This window comes from Vicugna pacos, chromosome 6 (genome assembly GCF_048564905.1).
Source record: "Vicugna pacos chromosome 6, VicPac4, whole genome shotgun sequence".
NCBI classification, from domain to species: domain Eukaryota; kingdom Metazoa; phylum Chordata; class Mammalia; order Artiodactyla; family Camelidae; genus Vicugna; species Vicugna pacos.
In genome coordinates this window covers 22,531,039-22,544,183 of record NC_132992.1, presented here as the reverse complement: position 1 = coordinate 22,544,183, position 13,145 = coordinate 22,531,039, and the positions used below count along the sequence as shown (strand labels likewise).

Here is a 13,145-nt window from a genome sequence, read left to right as displayed (position 1 = left end):
GGGGACAGTTTATAATTCCACACCTGAATGAGGACCCTAGCAAGTCCTGCCTGGGATACCGTAGTTTGGCTTCCTGTTCTAACTGCTGACCCTCTGGCTAGCCCTTTCCTTGTTGTTGGTGCACCAGAGTACTCGTCAAGAAGATGACTAGGAGCACCATGCTTGTTACTTTGCACATTATTCAGTTCTCAAAACAATTCTGTGACATAGATATTATTATTCCTGTTTTACAGATGAGAAAACTGAGGTTCAGAGAAATTAAGGAATATGCCCAAGATCACACAGTATGTTAGCAGACAGGTCTGCCTGACCCCAGTTTTCTTGTTCTTTCCACCATCACCCCACCCTCAAGTGTCAGTGAGTCCTAATAGTCTAAGGGAGAACTGTGGACCTACCCTGGGGCCTGCTACTCAGGAGGTCCCTTGGCAGTCAGGGCTTTGAGATCTGATAGCTGGTGACTTACAGATTTATTCGCTAATGTTTACTGAGTGCCTGTTTTCTAGGCCCTTGAGATGTACCAGTAAACAAAATAAACAAATACCACCATCATAGAGCAGTCTAGTGATGAAAACAGATCCTCTCACCCTCCCCCCTCAAAAAAGTAAATTATACGGAATATTACAAGTTGATTTATGCTTTGGAAAAAGTATAAGCAATAAGCAGTGAAAGGGAGTAGGGAATGTAGAGCTGCGGGGTTGTAATGTTAAACAGGGCTACATGGTGGCATTTGAGCAAGGCTTGAAGGACCTTTGGTGTACCTCTGTGAGTCACCTTCTGATTTTACTTGGTCTGAAAGAAATTCTGCGGTGCAGGGTTGCTGCTCAGGCCTTCTGTGTCCTGCTCCCTGTATGTGCTTCTGCATTCATTGTCCACTCAAGTCTCATTTGTTTCTGCCTTCTGGAGGATGGAGTCATAGGAGGTGGACCCTGTGGGCATGCTGGGCTCTTTGTGATGGCACTGGACCTGTCCAGGGAAGCAGCTGTCGAGGACTTGGCCCTTCCTGGTTCAGAGAAGTTCCTGGGCAGTGGGCCCAGCACCTGGCAATGGTGCTCTACCACGTGACTGCCAGGTTGAGGCCCTGAGGGCCGGAGGCCTCACTGTCTCCCTGTGAGAGTAAGCAGCCTCCCTGCACCCTGGGGTTCTGAATTACAGGACTCAGCTGGCTGAGCCAGCCTAGCCCTTGTCACATTGGGCGCTGCAGCCAGTACTGCTGCACAGACATGTGCAGATGACTGCCTGCTGGGCTGGCCAGGGTCAAGGGATGTGGAGGCCAAGGGCCAAAGTTTGATGCAAACCACACCCCACCGTCCCTTCCCCAGCAAACTGAGGAACTTGCTCAAAGGTCAAAGAAGACTGAGGAGACTCCCATATCAGTGTTTCTGAGGTCTTTTTTCTTGGGAAGACCTCAGCAAGCTGGGCACAGGAGGACCTTAGATGTCTTTGCCAGGATCTGCCTTCACTTCAGCATCTGCATTTTTGTCCTTGCAAGTGGAGCTGTGACCATGGGTTGGTCTCTTTCTTCCTCTTCCTCTGTTTAGAAGATTTCCAAATTTGAATAATTGGAAGTAAAAATTTCAGCTGAAGGGCCTACCTCTGTGTGTTTCCCTCCTTTGCTTAACTCTCCCATGCCACAGGTGAGAATTCTCCAGGCTATACCTGAGGGGGAGGGTTGGGAGGTGCTAGAGAAGGGAAGGGTTGCCTCATTGCCAGTCTCCATCTTTCTGTCTCCATTGACTTCCTACACACACAAGCCACTCTCTTTCCTCCTTCTACTGTGGAGTCAAATTGAGGGGAAGCAGGAAACAGAAGACGTGTGGCCCAGCAAGACTCAGAATTTATGTGTAGTGACTTGGAAAGTTGTTTTAAGCCGTCTAATGCACTGCCCTTGAAAGGTCACCATGCAGCTTTGGGTTTAAAGGAAAACTCAAAAGCCACCATAGAGCCCTCATCACCTGCCTTTTCTGGATTTGAAATGTGACTGTCCCGAATATGCAGCATTGAGTCAGTTCAAGTCAGGTCAGCTCTCAGCCGGAGCCCTTTGCCATGGTTTATCTCGAGCTGACCTGAAAGCTAGGTAACCTGAAACCACTCAGACTGGAAGCCATTGCCAGAGAGGTGAGCCTGCAGAGGGCCTTCTTAGCAGGTCAGCACAGAGAGCGAGAGAACGTCTGTTCTCCCAAAAACTTGCTGGGCTTTTCATGATGGTGGCCTGGGGGTTATCCGTTTTCATACACTGAATAAAGTATTAAAATCTAAATGTCTAGAGCTATGAACTTTGCACTATAACTGCTATAATTTTCATGCACCCTGTTATGATTTCCAAAATTTCTGTAACCTGAATCCTTTTTCCCTCCAAGTGTCCCTGTCGTTTCTTCCTCTTCTCAGAGGCGCCCCCCCCCCCCCCCGACTCCCTGAGCATTAGGTCTGTGTGCTTCCTGCGTTTAAGTCTCTCCTCTTCCACTTCGGTTTTCTCTACTTTCTCCCATTCACTCCACTATGCTTTTCTTAGAGCTCGGCTGCTGGAATCCTGGCTCTGTTTTGCATTAGCTGAGAGGCCTTGAACAATGCCTCTGAACTTGTTTCTCCATCTTAAAGTGGGGATGATTGTACCAGCATCACAAGCTTGTCATAAGGATTAGCTAATAAGACCAGACGTCTAAAGTGCTTAGCAGAGTGCCTGCTACACAGAAAATGCTTGATAAATGGTAACTCTTGTTATTGAATGGGAAGAGCAGTAGACCAGTTACTAAAGGCAGTGGAAGCCTTCGTGTTTAGAGTCCGTTGAAGCTCTTGTGTAGTGCTTGCTTTTTAGCTTAGCCAGGAGATGTCACTTCCTTCATCTTTTTATGTTTCTGTGCTGCTGTCCTAGACACTCAAGTTGGTTTCTCCCTCCCCATTTCCTCCGTCCCTTTCTTGCTACCTTCCAAGCTCATCATCTCCTAAGTGGGTGAAGATGGAGATATTTTCTTTCCCCAAGCTTAACCCAGCTCTCCTTCCTTGGCTGCCTTCCCAGAACAAAAAATAAAGCCTCTTTTAAAGTGTTTACCATTGCTCAGATCTTAACAGGACTCACCTCCATTTTTCCAAGGGAAAAACCCGACACAGTCCTGAGCACCTTGTTCCCCACCGCCAGGAGTCTCTTTTAGCGCCCTGTCTGTGCTCCAGGAGGAGTAATAGTAATTTGCTATTTGTTTGGCTCCCGCTATGTGTCAAAATTTTTTACTTAATCTCCACTGAAGTTCCAAGAGCTCAATCCTCGTGGCTTCTTTTTCACAGATAAGGTAATAGGCTGTGACTTGCCCAGCCAGGGTCGCAAAGCTGTAGATGTCAGAATGAGGACTCAAATCCTGTTCTCTGACTCCAAAGCTCACAATGTCCTCACTGCCCCACACTGTCTCAGAGGACCCAGCGGTCCTCAGTGCTTCCTTCCATAGAAGACAGGTGGAGTAGGCAGGAGGGAGGAGAGCTGGACCTACAGATACCTGAGCGGGACCAAGCTAGTGGACCAAGGCGGGGCGTTCATACATTCAATAAATGGTTCTTAAACAACCGCAATGGGCCAGACTCCACTAGGCACAGGAGACAAAGCAGTTAGTGAAGCTAGACTCACTTCTCACCCTCATGGGAGGCACAGGTCTAGTGGGAGCGGCAATCAACAATAAATGTAAAATTGCAGTTGTGATGAATGTCATGCAAGGTTGATACAACTGTGTTATGAGATCATATACTGAGGCCATCTGACCTGAGATCGAAAGAGGACTAAGGGTTAACTAGTTGGAAAAGGGAGAGAAGAATGTTCTAAATAGGGGAAAGGGCTCTTGCAAAGGCCTAGAGTAGGAGGAACATAGCAAGTTAAAGGGAGTGAAAGAATGTGGTTGGAGCATGGTTCGTGGTGAGGATGGAGGCTGGTCAGGTGCCACACCACCCAGTGCCTTCATGTGTACTTAAGGGCTCGGGTCGTAGAAGCTCCGCAGGGATGCTCAGCAAGAGTGACACAGTCAGATCGGAGGTGCGCACCTATTTGGTGTAAAGAGCAGTGGACACTGGCAGACCTATGAGTTCTGGCTCTGTTCTTTATAGGAGCCTATGTTTCTGAGCCTGAGTTTCCTCATCTCAAAATTTTGGAGGGTTGGACCAGGTGACCTTTATAGTTACCTAGCACAGTGTGCTTAATTCCTTCCATCCTTCTTTCCAGCTCTGAGTTTCTATGAATCTTATCTATTTTGGAGGAATTAGGCCCCTTGTATCTGGGCCTGCCCCTAAAGGAAGCTGGACAAGTGTGCATGGGGTGTGTATGTGTGTGCGTGTTGGGAAAGGGGAGGAAGACTGGTGGGGTACAGAGTTTCCAAAGCCATTTAATTTTGGTCTTATTTTTAAAAACCCTCCTGACATGGCATTCTAGAAGGGAAAGGGTGGGAGAGTGGAAGTTGGTATAAAGAGAGAAATGAGAAAGTACTGAGGAAAGGGAAGCAGAAAAGTTAGCAGATAGGAGAGAAGAAAGAAAACAGTGAAGAAGGATTTGGGGGAGGGGTTAGAGGAGAAGATGATGTGACTCCGGAATTCCAAGGCTGTTGGTCAGCCTGGCAGCTCTGAGCATAGCTGGTATACCTCTGAGATCCCAGCATCCCCAGCAATTACCAGTGGAATTTGCATATTGAAGTGGTTTATTGAGCCTGAGATGCTGAGCACTCACCCGCAGCCTGTGCCTGCCTTCCTTTCGAATTTCTAGCAAGCAGTGGGTTTCAGGTGTGGGGGTTGCAGTGGTTTCCAGCTAAACAAGGCTGGGTCTAGGGGATGTAGCCCTCTGACAGTTCTCTCCCCGTCCCCTTATCTGGTGTAGCAGGCTCCACGCTTGCTCCTGTCAGGTAGTTACAGTGCTGATGAAGTGATGAGGCAGAAGGGCAGTGGGCCCAGGCCTGCTGACAGCCGGAGAGCCTGAGGGAGAATGCTGCTGGCCGTGGCTTCCCGCTTCCTGCCCCTGACTCCTGCTCCCCAGCCTCCCCTCTGGAGCTGCCTCTGGAAATCAGTCTGATCCTGATCCCATCCAGCCTCACCTTCTGGCTGGAGAGGGTGCTCCCAGCCTTTTCTGATTGTCTTCTGTCAGTCTGGAGGGTTCTTCTTAGGCTCCTTGGGGCCAGGGATTCTCAGAGCTGGGCCCAGGAGTTCTGAGGCACTGAACAGGCTTCCCTAGGCCCTCTGAGGCTCTCCTGCCTCTCCCTCTAGGCTTGCTGAGCCTCCTTGCAGTTCTGGCCCCCTGCCTCCCACCCATTCCCTCACCTGCCATGTAGAAGGTGAGAGGGGTTGGCCCCTGCCGAGTACACACATGGTCACACACTCACATGAGGTCTTACTCCTCCTTGGAGCGCAAATACTTGATTGATGTGTGGCTCCAGCCTGGGAACTGGCTATCCATCTGTGGCCTGCTTTGCCCAAATCACGTGAGTTCTTCCTCCTGGGCCCCGTCCTGGGCTGTGCATGAGGACTGTGGGAAGGTCTGTGTCCCTGCTGCCCTTTGTGGCAGAGATAGTGCTGGTGCTTAGGGACCCACTGGAAACAGACTTCCAGGGAGCCCTTTAACCCTCATGCAGCTGCAGAGATAGGCCCCTGTGGGTGGTGAAAGGGAGCAAGAGGAACAGGTCTCCAGGAGAGAGCAGTCAGTTGCCCTCGGTGGCAAGCAGAGCCCCTCTGAGCTTGCTCACCTGGTTTCCTTCTGCTGGGTGACTGGAGTTCCTAGGGGAGCTGTGGTTTGCTGCTGAAGTTGGTTGTCTCACTCATCTCCCCAGGTGTGTGGTCGTGCTGTTCAATCCCAGGAAGCACAAACAGCACCACATCCTCAACAGTTCCAGGTAAATGGGCCTGGGCCCTTGGGGAACATCTCCTGGGGGCTGTGAGATGGGCACTGTTTGGGGTCTCTGTGGCCCTGGGTACTGGGACCTGGTTGGGCCCCAGGTCCAGATAGGGAAATACCACATATGCTGTTGATGTCCCTGGTCTTGCCTTTTGAGGAGACTGTGAGGGAGCCAGCCTGCCAGTGCCCTTTTGAGCCGGCCTCATTTCTTGCAGGAAAACCATCACCGCCCTTGCCTTCTCCCCTGATGGCAAGTACCTGGTCACTGGAGAGGTGAGTGGGGAAAGGGGGGCTGGAGTACTCTGAAGCACATGGGTGACCTGGTCTCAGCAGAGGGCTACAGTCCTGGGCCTGGTTAGGGCCTCTGCCCTTCTGGCCTCCTGAACTGATGCCAGATCCCAGTTTTTGCTGTGTCTTGAAGCAGTGGTTCTGCAGCCTTAGTGGCTTACTGGGTACCAGAATCACCTGGAGGGCTTGTTAAAGTGCACGTTGCTGGGCCTACCCACAGAGTTTCTGGTTCTATAGGTCTGGAAGGGGACCCCAAAATTTGCATTTCTAACAGGTTCCCAGATCATGCTGATTCTGCTGGTTTGGGAAGCGCGCTTTGAAAACCACTGCCTTAGAATATTCCTTATCCCCGGAGGCCCCCTGCTGGGCACAGGAGGGACACCTCTGCCATCTCAGCCTTGTACAGGGAGGCAGTGGGGGCAGAAATAGGCGTGGGTGGTAGTGGTTCTCAACCCTGGCTGCTCACCAGAATCACTTAAGGAGTTTTGAACAAAAACAGAGGTGCAAACCCTCACCGAGAGATATTGAACCAAATCTGGGGCTGTTTTCTCTGTTAATTGTTGTCCTGAGATATTTATCATGTTTTCTCTATACCTTTGCCCTGTGTAGCACTCTGCTCTCATCCGGGGGGGGGGTCATTAGACTCTACCCAGGAGCTAGAGGGGTGGGGGCCCCCACCCTGAAAGGCTGGAGGCTGCTATGTGCCTCTGGTCCTCACTTCCGGTTCTTTCCTCTCTGCAGAGTGGGCACATGCCAGCCGTGCGGGTTTGGGATGTAGCTGAGCACAGCCAGGTGGCAGAGCTGCAGGAGCACAAGTATGGTGTGGCTTGTGTGGCCTTCTCCCCTAGCGCCAAGTACATCGTCTCTGTGGGCTACCAACATGACATGATCGTCAATGTCTGGTCCTGGAAGGTAAGTGGGCTCAGTGGGCTAGCCTGGCAGCCTCATGGGGGTCCAGGGGCCTTCTGGGGAGCTGGGAAACTGTTGACCTCAGCCCTTCCATTCCACTCTGCTGGTCTCAGTCTCATTCTAGAAAACAATCTGAAGCAGAAAAAAGCAACTGCGCAGCCCAGCATGTTGGTAGAAAGAGGCTAGCTTTATGCCTTTGAGGATTGAATCTCTTCAACTCCTCTAGAAAGTGATTCTCCTCCCTCCCCTCTTTTGCTGACCAGTGAATCCTGGAAAGAAACTTTTTTTTTAAGTACAAATCCTATCTAACCTTCCTCCATCCTCTGAGCCTCTTTCTTCTTGGCCCCAAGAGGCAGAACTTTGATTCTTCCTTTGGCTTTCCCTCCAGAAAAACATTGTGGTGGCCTCCAATAAAGTGTCCAGTCGGGTCACAGCAGTGTCCTTCTCTGAAGATTGCAGCTACTTTGTCACTGCAGGCAACCGGCACATCAAATTCTGGTACCTTGATGACAGCAAGACCTCAAAGGTAAGGTCCTGAGGATGGAAGTAGCCCTGGAGGCCAGGGTCTGCTCAGCCCACCCCAGGAGACCCTGCTCCCTTTGGGACCTTCTCTGCTTGCTTGGTCACCATCCATAAGTTTTGGATGAGCCAATGCTATCTGGGCCGAGGGATAGTCTCAAAGGGTAATGGAGGCTTACTGTGTCTCCTCCCTCACTCTCCCCAGCCCATGGTGTCCAGTGGCCCCTGGGAGGATGGGTGGGCAGCAGAGATGTGTCTCCACAGGTGAATGCCACTGTGCCCCTGCTGGGCCGCTCAGGGCTGCTGGGGGAGCTGCGGAACAACCTGTTCACCGATGTGGCCTGTGGCCGAGGGAAGAAAGCGGACAGCACCTTCTGCATCACGTCCTCAGGGCTGCTGTGCGAGTTCAGTGATCGCAGGCTTTTGGATAAGTGGGTGGAGCTGAGAGTAAGTACCTCTGTACCAGTGCGGGGGTGGGGAGGCTGCCTGCGTCTCAGCTCAGGGGGAACTGATGCTGCGGCTCCATGCCGGGGGCAGGGCCCTTGTGCATGCAGCAGGGGACCCCAGAAGAAAGGAGCTCGAGGGAGCCAGAGCTTGGCCCGGCTCTAGCCCATGCAGATCTGTATAACTGCCTCCTCTCTGCTCTCTCTTTCTGTCTTTCTTTCCCCTGCTTTCCTCTTCTGCTCAGAACACAGACAGCTTCACAGTAAGTGGTGCTAGACTCTCCTCTCTTTCTCTTGCTGCTCCTTTCTCTTTGTTGGGCTTTTCCTACTTTGCCCTCTTTGCCAAAACCTCTAGTGCCCTAGAAGGGTCCCCGACACCCATCCCCCATCTGCACGTGGCCTTGGGCCCTCTGGCCACCTGCTGCTGGAGGGCGGGGCATCTCTACATGACAGCTGAGGGGCTCAGGCCAGAGCAGCTGGGCTGCTTTCCCCTCTCCCCTGCCTTGGCTGGTGTCTCCTCTTGGCAGGTGACTGTTGAGGAGGGGTTGCGCAGGTGGCCCACGCTGACCTGAGCCCCTCTGCTTGCAGACCACCGTGGCCCACTGCATCTCCGTCAGCCAAGACTACATCTTCTGTGGCTGCGCTGATGGCACCGTGCGCCTCTTCAACCCCTGTAATCTGCACTTCCTCAGTACCCTGCCCCGGCCCCACGCCCTGGGGACAGACATTGCCAGTGTCACAGAGGCCAGGTGAGCTGTGTGGACCCCCTGCCCTCCATCAAAGCTTTACTCTGTGCCCAGTCTTCCTTGCCTGTGCTTCAGGGAACAAGGTGAAGAGTGTATTGATATCCCAAAGATTCTCAGAGGAACACCTCTGTACACACACAAATTTGGCTTCATTGGTACCCCGCTCACGTGGGGGACTATGGAGTGTCTTAGATGTAGGTGTTAGGAGGGACTTACTGTAAGATTTGGGCTTGTGTTAGATGATTTTAGGAATGGTTCCAGGGACTGCAGTTTTGTTCTGGTTGGATACTGTGAGGAGGTGGGGGCAATTCTACTATTGGACATTTAATAATTAAAGGGAGAAGGAAAGGTATGAAACTCAGGCTGTAATTGGTAAAGAAGGAGCCGTCAGTCCTGAAAGACAGGAAAGGGTGATGTTCGGTCATTTTTGTGTTTTACAATGATATTTTTATCTGTCTCAGACACAGTTACAGAGTGGTCTTGTTTTTGTTTTGCCCCTTCATGGCCACAGAGTTACCTTGTCTGACTTTGGCGTTCTGTGACCTTGTTCGTGTTCATCAGGAGAGACCGTGGCCCAGCAGCTTGTGCTGGGGCGGCTCCCAACTGAGAGCTGTCAGAGGCAGCTTTTTCCTCTCAAGCAACTGCTTCCAAACCTACGAGTCTGGAGCGGCTCCCATGCTCTGCTCCTTCCTTTGTGGACTGGCTTCTGTTTCCATTCCCCTCAGTCCTTCATTTCATCAACTCCTCACTCACCAGTTTGCTCTGTCCTCTTCCCCACAGTCGCCTCTTCTCTGGAGTGGCCAATGCCAGGTATCCAGACACCATTGCCTTGACCTTTGATCCTACTAATCAGTGGCTGTCTTGTGTGTACAACGACCACAGCATTTATGTTTGGGATGTGAGGGACCCCAAGAAAGTGGGCAAGGTGTACTCGGCTCTGTATCATTCCTCCTGCGTTTGGAGTGTGGAGGTAGGTGGGCTGGCTTGACCCCAGCCTGGTTTTGGGGGAGTACCACTGTGAGGTTGGAAAGTGAGGATCCCCAAGTAGAATGTTATGTTCTGCTGCCTCCTCATTTCTCCAGCAGCATCCCTGTGTATCTGCATATCCTCAGATGGGTCCTGAGGACGGCACTAGAATTTTAGTGCTTATACATCTCAGGCTTCTTCCAGTGTGCCCCTGTCCATCCGTAGCTTTGCCTCATCCTAGGCTGGATGATCTTGGACAAGTTATTGAACCTGACCGAGCCTCATTTCTTCAGTGGTAAAATGATGTACCTGATTTATCTAATTGTTCTAAGAATTAAATGAAAGAATGTAAATGGGAGGCATGGAAGAATGCCTGTCCACAGTAGGTGCTTGGTTAATGTGCTTTTCCATACTGATTTGAAGAGTATCTGGTAGTTACAGCTTACTTCCTATGTAACTGACGCAGGGCTAAGCCTTGGCCAGCATCAAGCCCTTGCTCTCATTCCCTTCTATCTCCGTGGGCAGATAAGGGACTGCTCCTAACTGGAGATCTGACTTTGTTCCCTCTGCCCCTTCAGGTCTACCCCGAAGTGAAGGACAGTAACCAGGCCTGCCTGCCCCCCAGTTCCTTTATCACCTGTTCCTCCGACAACACTATCCGCCTGTGGAACACAGAGAGCTCTGGGGTGCATGGCTCCACCCTGCACCGAAACATCCTCAGCAACGTGAGCCACGGGGTCCCCGTCCACACCTAGTACCTGCATCCCCTTGCCTTTACACTTCCTTCTTAGGAACTGGGTCCCCAGCTCTTATTTGGCTGGCCTCTGTGAGCCAAGGGTTTATCTTGTCCAGCATTCCTCTCCCCTTGCCTCTTTTCTGGGTCAGGCCTGCCTTATCCACTTCTCCTCCTGACCTGCTCCGCTAGGACCTCATTAAGATCATCTATGTGGATGGGAACACTCAGGCCCTGCTGGACACTGAGCTGCCTGGGGGAGACAAAGCTGATGGGTCCCTGATGGATCCCCGCGTGGGCATTCGTTCTGTGTGTATCAGCCCCAACGGACAGCATCTAGCTTCAGGGGACCGTGTGGGCACACTCAGGTAAGGCCAGGTCTGGAATGGGTACTGCCTGAGTCACGTGGTGCAGGCTGGGAGAGTTAGGTCCCCGAGGACACAGCTTTTGAAAAGTTTGGCTCAAAGAGATTGGAAAAAAGATATTCCTATACAAGGGAAAGACAATTACTTTATAATGAAGAAACCCAGCAGAAAGCATCTTAATCAAGTAACCAAGCTTAGCATCCTCACATCAACATCATGAAGCCCATAATATGATGCACTAAGAAGGACATAGCACTTCTTTTGTGATATTCTTGCCAAAAATGTGTAAACTCAGTCTAGTCATGAGAAAAGTCAGACAACTCAAATTAAGGTGCATATGACAGGATGCCTGTGCTGATCAGTACTCTTGGTTATGAAAGGTAAGCAAAAGCTGAAGAACTGTTACAGATAGGGGACTAAAGAGAAATAACTCAATGCAGCTTGGACTCTGGATAGGATCCTGAGCCTAAAAGAAGGACATTGTGGAAAAAGTGGTAAAATTCAAGTAAAGCCTATGTAAATTTCCTGGTTCTGACAATTAAACTGTTATGTCAGATGTTAACATTAGGGAAAGCTGGGTAAGGGAAATAGGGAAATCCTCGGTACTCATTGCAACTTTTCTCTAACCTGAAAGTTGAACAATAAAGATAATTTTTTAAAAAGGTCATAGGAGAAGATGTAGTAGAGGAAGCAAGGTGACTCTCTCCTCCTGCAGCCTTGCAGTGACCTCCTCCCTCCTCTCCTCATCTTTGCAGGGTGCACGAACTGCAGTCCCTAAATGAGATGCTGAGGGTGGAGGCCCATGACTCGGAAATTCTATGCCTGGAGTACTCTAAGCCGGACACAGGTAAAGAGTGGATGCCCGGTACCTAGACCAGAAAAGCACAGGGCTTCCCCAGTCCTGCTAGTGCCACTTACGCCTATCCTGGCTGTTGTATGTGGGACTGAAAATCCTTGGAATAATTTGGTGTCTTTGCAGGTTTGGAGGAGGACAACTCCATCCCTGCTCCATGGTCCACTTGGCTTAGGGATGTGGGACTCAGTTCCTCTTTGCTGGGCCCATATAGAGGCCTGCTCTGGGCACTCATGGGCTGATGGAGTTCTTCCAATCTCAGGTCTGAAGCTGCTAGCGTCAGCCAGCCGGGACCGGCTGATCCATGTGTTAGATGCTGGACGGGAGTACAGCCTGCAGCAGACGCTGGACGAGCACTCATCCTCCATCACTGCTGTCAAGTTTGCAGGTAGGGGCAGGGCAGTTGAGATACATTCTGCCACCTACCACTGACATCTCCCCCGCCACCCACTGCCACCTGCCTCCCACCTCCATGAGAAGGGTGTGCCTGTCAAGGGGAGTGATGGACAGTGGCTGGCAGGCCTGGGGATGGAATATGGACTCTTAGTCCAGGGGACCTTGAGCAACCAGGCTGGCTGAGGATAGGGGGGAAGAAAAGAAAGCTTGGGTTTGGAGGGATGCATCCTGGTTTAGTTGGTAGTCCCAGCCATGTAGAGTAGCTCCACAGGGGGAAAGTATGGAGGGAAGCAGAGGAAAGGCTGGCCCCCTTGTGGTGAGAGCAGTGGGAACAGCTTGGCCCCCTTTCTCCACAGCCAGCGATGGGCAAGTCCGCATGATCAGCTGTGGAGCAGACAAGAGCATCTACTTCCGCACTGCACAGAAGGTGAGGTTGCTGGGCTTCCCTGAATGGGGCAGTGGGATTGGGGCTGGGGGGCAGAGGTCGCTACTGTTCTCCTACCTAGGGTTACAAGGAGGGAAGGGAGGCAAAAACTGGGCTTTCGGGGCCTGGTGAGGCATTTGGGCATGGGGGTCTGCCCACATGCTCCACCCCTGCAGTCTGGAGATGGCGTACAGTTTACACGGACACACCACGTGGTACGGAAGATGACCCTCTATGACATGGACGTGGAGCCCAGCTGGAAGTACACAGCCATCGGCTGCCAGGATCGAAATATTCGGTGGGCATCCCCTTCTCAGACCATCCGACCCTGAGAGGGTCAGCTCTAAGCAGCTCAGTCCCTGGGTCTGTCTTTTTGTCCGGGACTCTGTGCCCCGCTGAGCCTGCAGAATAGGTACTTGGCTTCACCCAAGAGGTGGTAGCCCCTTTGGTGTTGGGGAGCAGCTTCCAGAGAGCACAGGGCTGGGAGTGAAGCTGGCGTTGCTACCACCCGAGGGTGCTTGATTGTGACCGCCGCCTCATGTGAGTGTCATCCTTTACAGGATCTTCAACATCAGCAGCGGGAAGCAGAAAAAGCTGTTTAAAGGGTCGCAGGGTGAGGATGGCACCCTGATTAAGGTAAGGGCCCAGCAGGCTG

At 51.6% G+C, this 13,145-nt stretch overlaps 1 protein-coding gene across 4 annotated transcripts in view; it reads left to right on the top strand.

Moving 5' to 3' along the window:
• The window catches only part of MAPKBP1 (mitogen-activated protein kinase binding protein 1), a 48,549-nt gene that overhangs the window by 26,224 nt on the left and 9,180 nt on the right, over positions 1-13,145 (top strand). For 3 of the 4 annotated variants that reach the window (XM_072962634.1, XM_031672924.2, XM_072962636.1), the window contains 14 exons: positions 5,784-5,846; positions 6,064-6,121; positions 6,878-7,048; positions 7,434-7,571; positions 7,829-8,011; positions 8,596-8,756; positions 9,534-9,723; positions 10,298-10,444; positions 10,645-10,820; positions 11,573-11,664; positions 11,933-12,058; positions 12,423-12,493; positions 12,667-12,788; positions 13,051-13,126. In XM_072962634.1, coding sequence (XP_072818735.1) covers positions 5,784-5,846; positions 6,064-6,121; positions 6,878-7,048; positions 7,434-7,571; positions 7,829-8,011; positions 8,596-8,756; positions 9,534-9,723; positions 10,298-10,444; positions 10,645-10,820; positions 11,573-11,664; positions 11,933-12,058; positions 12,423-12,493; positions 12,667-12,788; positions 13,051-13,126 — 1,774 coding nt within the window. Of the gene's footprint in view, positions 1-5,290; positions 5,439-5,783; positions 5,847-6,063; positions 6,122-6,877; positions 7,049-7,433; positions 7,572-7,828; positions 8,012-8,595; positions 8,757-9,533; positions 9,724-10,297; positions 10,445-10,644; positions 10,821-11,572; positions 11,665-11,932; positions 12,059-12,422; positions 12,494-12,666; positions 12,789-13,050; positions 13,127-13,145 lie in introns of those variants that run through there. The other variant, XM_072962635.1, reaches the window with a different exon arrangement.